The sequence below is a fragment of the Sinocyclocheilus rhinocerous genome, unplaced genomic scaffold (genome assembly GCF_001515625.1).
Source record: "Sinocyclocheilus rhinocerous isolate Xijiao unplaced genomic scaffold, SAMN03320098_v1.1 scaffold2589, whole genome shotgun sequence".
In the NCBI taxonomy this organism is placed as follows: Eukaryota; Metazoa; Chordata; class Actinopteri; order Cypriniformes; family Cyprinidae; genus Sinocyclocheilus; species Sinocyclocheilus rhinocerous.
This window is the reverse complement of record NW_015658508.1, coordinates 42,179-44,802: the sequence shown is the minus strand read 5'-3', so window position 1 is coordinate 44,802 and position 2,624 is coordinate 42,179. Positions and strand designations below refer to the sequence as shown.

Genomic DNA, 2,624 nt, shown 5'->3' with positions numbered 1-2,624 from the left:
TTTCGCTTTCACAACGAAACACACAGCGTCTCCATGACATGGCGGCGGCAACAACAATACTACAGCGAGAATAAAAGTTACGCCTTCTTTCTTTGGGTGGACATTTGGGCGGCTTTATGCAAATCTTCCCAGATCGTGATGTAGGTATGTGGGGGCGTGTTAGAACGAGCTGTTTTAGGTAGGTGTGGCTGACTCTGACTTTTATAAAGAATATCTCTTTGGATTTGAGACTTTAGTCTTTGCAACTTTACAGATCTTCTTTATGCACCAAGAGCTTGTAACACTCCAAAGAGAAAGGAAAAATTGAAATCGCATCATATAACCCCTTTAATGTTGCAAAAGTCATCAATTATGAAACTAATTCAATTTCAGCTGTTGTACAGGATACAATAGTGTAATTATTAAGCGCAGTTTAGTTCAGTGTTAATTCAGTTTAGTTCAATAACAGTGTAAAAGTCACAAAGTTATGAAACTCAATTCAAATGTAAAGCAGCTCTACGGAAAAAAAAAAATAGTGTCATTATTCAGCTGAATCAGTTGAGTGTTGATTCAGTTCAGTTCATTAACTCCAAAGTTCATCAATTATAAAACAAGTTAAATTCAACTGTAACAAAAAAGCAGGAACATCACAACTGGTCATGTTTTATAAGAAGTTATGGTGTTTGCTAAGGTAAACGTCACTGTTATTATTGTCAAGTCAAGTCACATTTATATATAGCGCTTTAAACAACACAGATTGTTTCAAAGCAGTAATAAACAAGAAAATAACAGTATTGACGTTGCAAAATACTTCAATTATGAAACAAATACAATTTCAGCTGTAAAGCAGCTGTACAAAAGATAATAGTGTCATTATTCAGCTCAATTTATTTCAGTGTTAATTCAGTTTAGTTAAATAACAGTGTAAAAGTCACAAAGTTATGAAACTCAATTCAAATGTAAAGCAGCTCTACGGAAAAAAAAAAATAGTGTCATTATTCAGCTGAATCAGTTGAGTGTTTATTCAGTTCAGTTCATTAACTCAAGTTCATCAATTATAAAACAAGTTAAATTCAACTGTAAAGCAGGTGTACAGAAAACATTGTTATTATTCAGCTAATGTCAGTTCATCAGTTATAAAATGAACTCAATTCAATTAAGTTCAGTGTTGATTCAATGTAGTTGAATGTCTATCAGTGATTGCAAAGTTCATTTATGAAACAAGTTCAATTCAGCTATAAAGCAGCTCTACAGTTTCATTATTCAGCTCAACTCAGTTCAGTGTTGATTCAGGTCAGTTCAATAACTGTGCAAAGTTCATCTATTTTGAAACCAATTTGATTAAGCTATAAGGCAGCTCTACAGAAGACAACATTGTCATTATACAGTTTTGTTCTTATCTGATCATCAATACAGTGAAATTGATAATATTACTGAATATTAAGTTCTTTTGAACCTACAATTTGATTCAGAATCAAGTGAGTCGTTTCATTATGTGAACACATTCATGTGGTCTAGTTTCATGTGTAATGGCTCATTTCTGTCTGTGCCGCAGTCTGAAGCAGCGCTGATGTATGACGCTGTGTATATGGTCGCTGCTGCGTCCCAGCGAGCGTCTCAGGTCACCGTCAGCTCACTGCAGTGTCACCGACACAAACCCTGGCGCTTCGGCTCACGATTCATCAGCATGCTCAAAGAGGTAAATGCACCTGTTTAGACCCTCATCCAAAACCAAAAAACAGTTCACCCACAGATCATCATTTACTCATCATGTATGTTTGGAATGAGTATATGATGACCGAATTATCATTTATAATCTTTTAAACTGTGTCAGACGCTTCTGAACTTGAATAGAGAGTTCAGTCTATTTAGTCTAAATGCATCATTACTCACTTCTCTGGAAAGTGTTTCGAGCCACTTCTAAACAGCTGCAGATGATTTATGTGCGGACAATCTCTCTCTCCCAATGATAACTTCCAAGTGTTCTTGTCAGAGCTTCCTGTGTTGGAGGAGGTATTGTTGAGTCAGCATGTTGGCATTGCAGTCTGAGGATGAATGTGTGTTGGACGAGAGCGTAATGGCTGTAGCTGAATTAGTGATGCAGTGTGGGTGAACTCATTACAGTGGGGCTGTGTTCATTTAAAGGTGAAGCGTGTCATTTCTGCTCTACTAGTGGTGCTGAACGGAATTGTTACCAAATGGACCGACATGACAACGTTAACCTAACTTCCACTGCTGAGAAACCCAGAAATGTGAAAAAGGTCTGATTCACTGATTCGAAGCGCTCCAAACCGAATCACGTATCGTGAATCATTTGATTTAGGTCGGGATTTCGGAGCGGGTTCGCGAATCATTTGATTCAGACTGGGACTTCGGAGCGCACATTGAGTATCTTTTTTTCTGATTTCTTTTTTTCCCCCTTTTTTTTTATCAAGCAGTACAAAACATCAAATTATTAAAGCAGTACACTAATAAAAACAAAACAAAGAAAAACAAAGAAAGTATACACATACTGTATACAAATCCTTTAAGAAAATTAACCATGTTTGTTTTTCTTTTTTTTGTTTTTTTGTTTAACCACAGTTTTACTAGAAATACCATGGTTAAACTATGGTTAGTGTAGCAAAACCACCATGGCTACCAAA

General features: G+C 36.2%; 1 protein-coding gene across 1 annotated transcript in view; it reads left to right on the top strand.

Annotated features, from left to right (window-relative positions):
• Nucleotides 1-2,624, top strand: part of LOC107722254 (glutamate receptor ionotropic, kainate 1-like) — a 33,509-nt gene that overhangs the window by 21,849 nt on the left and 9,036 nt on the right. The window contains exon 8 of the mRNA XM_016530534.1: nucleotides 1,535-1,678. Within this exon, the coding sequence (XP_016386020.1) occupies nucleotides 1,535-1,678 (144 nt within the window). The remainder of the gene's footprint in view (nucleotides 1-1,534; nucleotides 1,679-2,624) is intronic.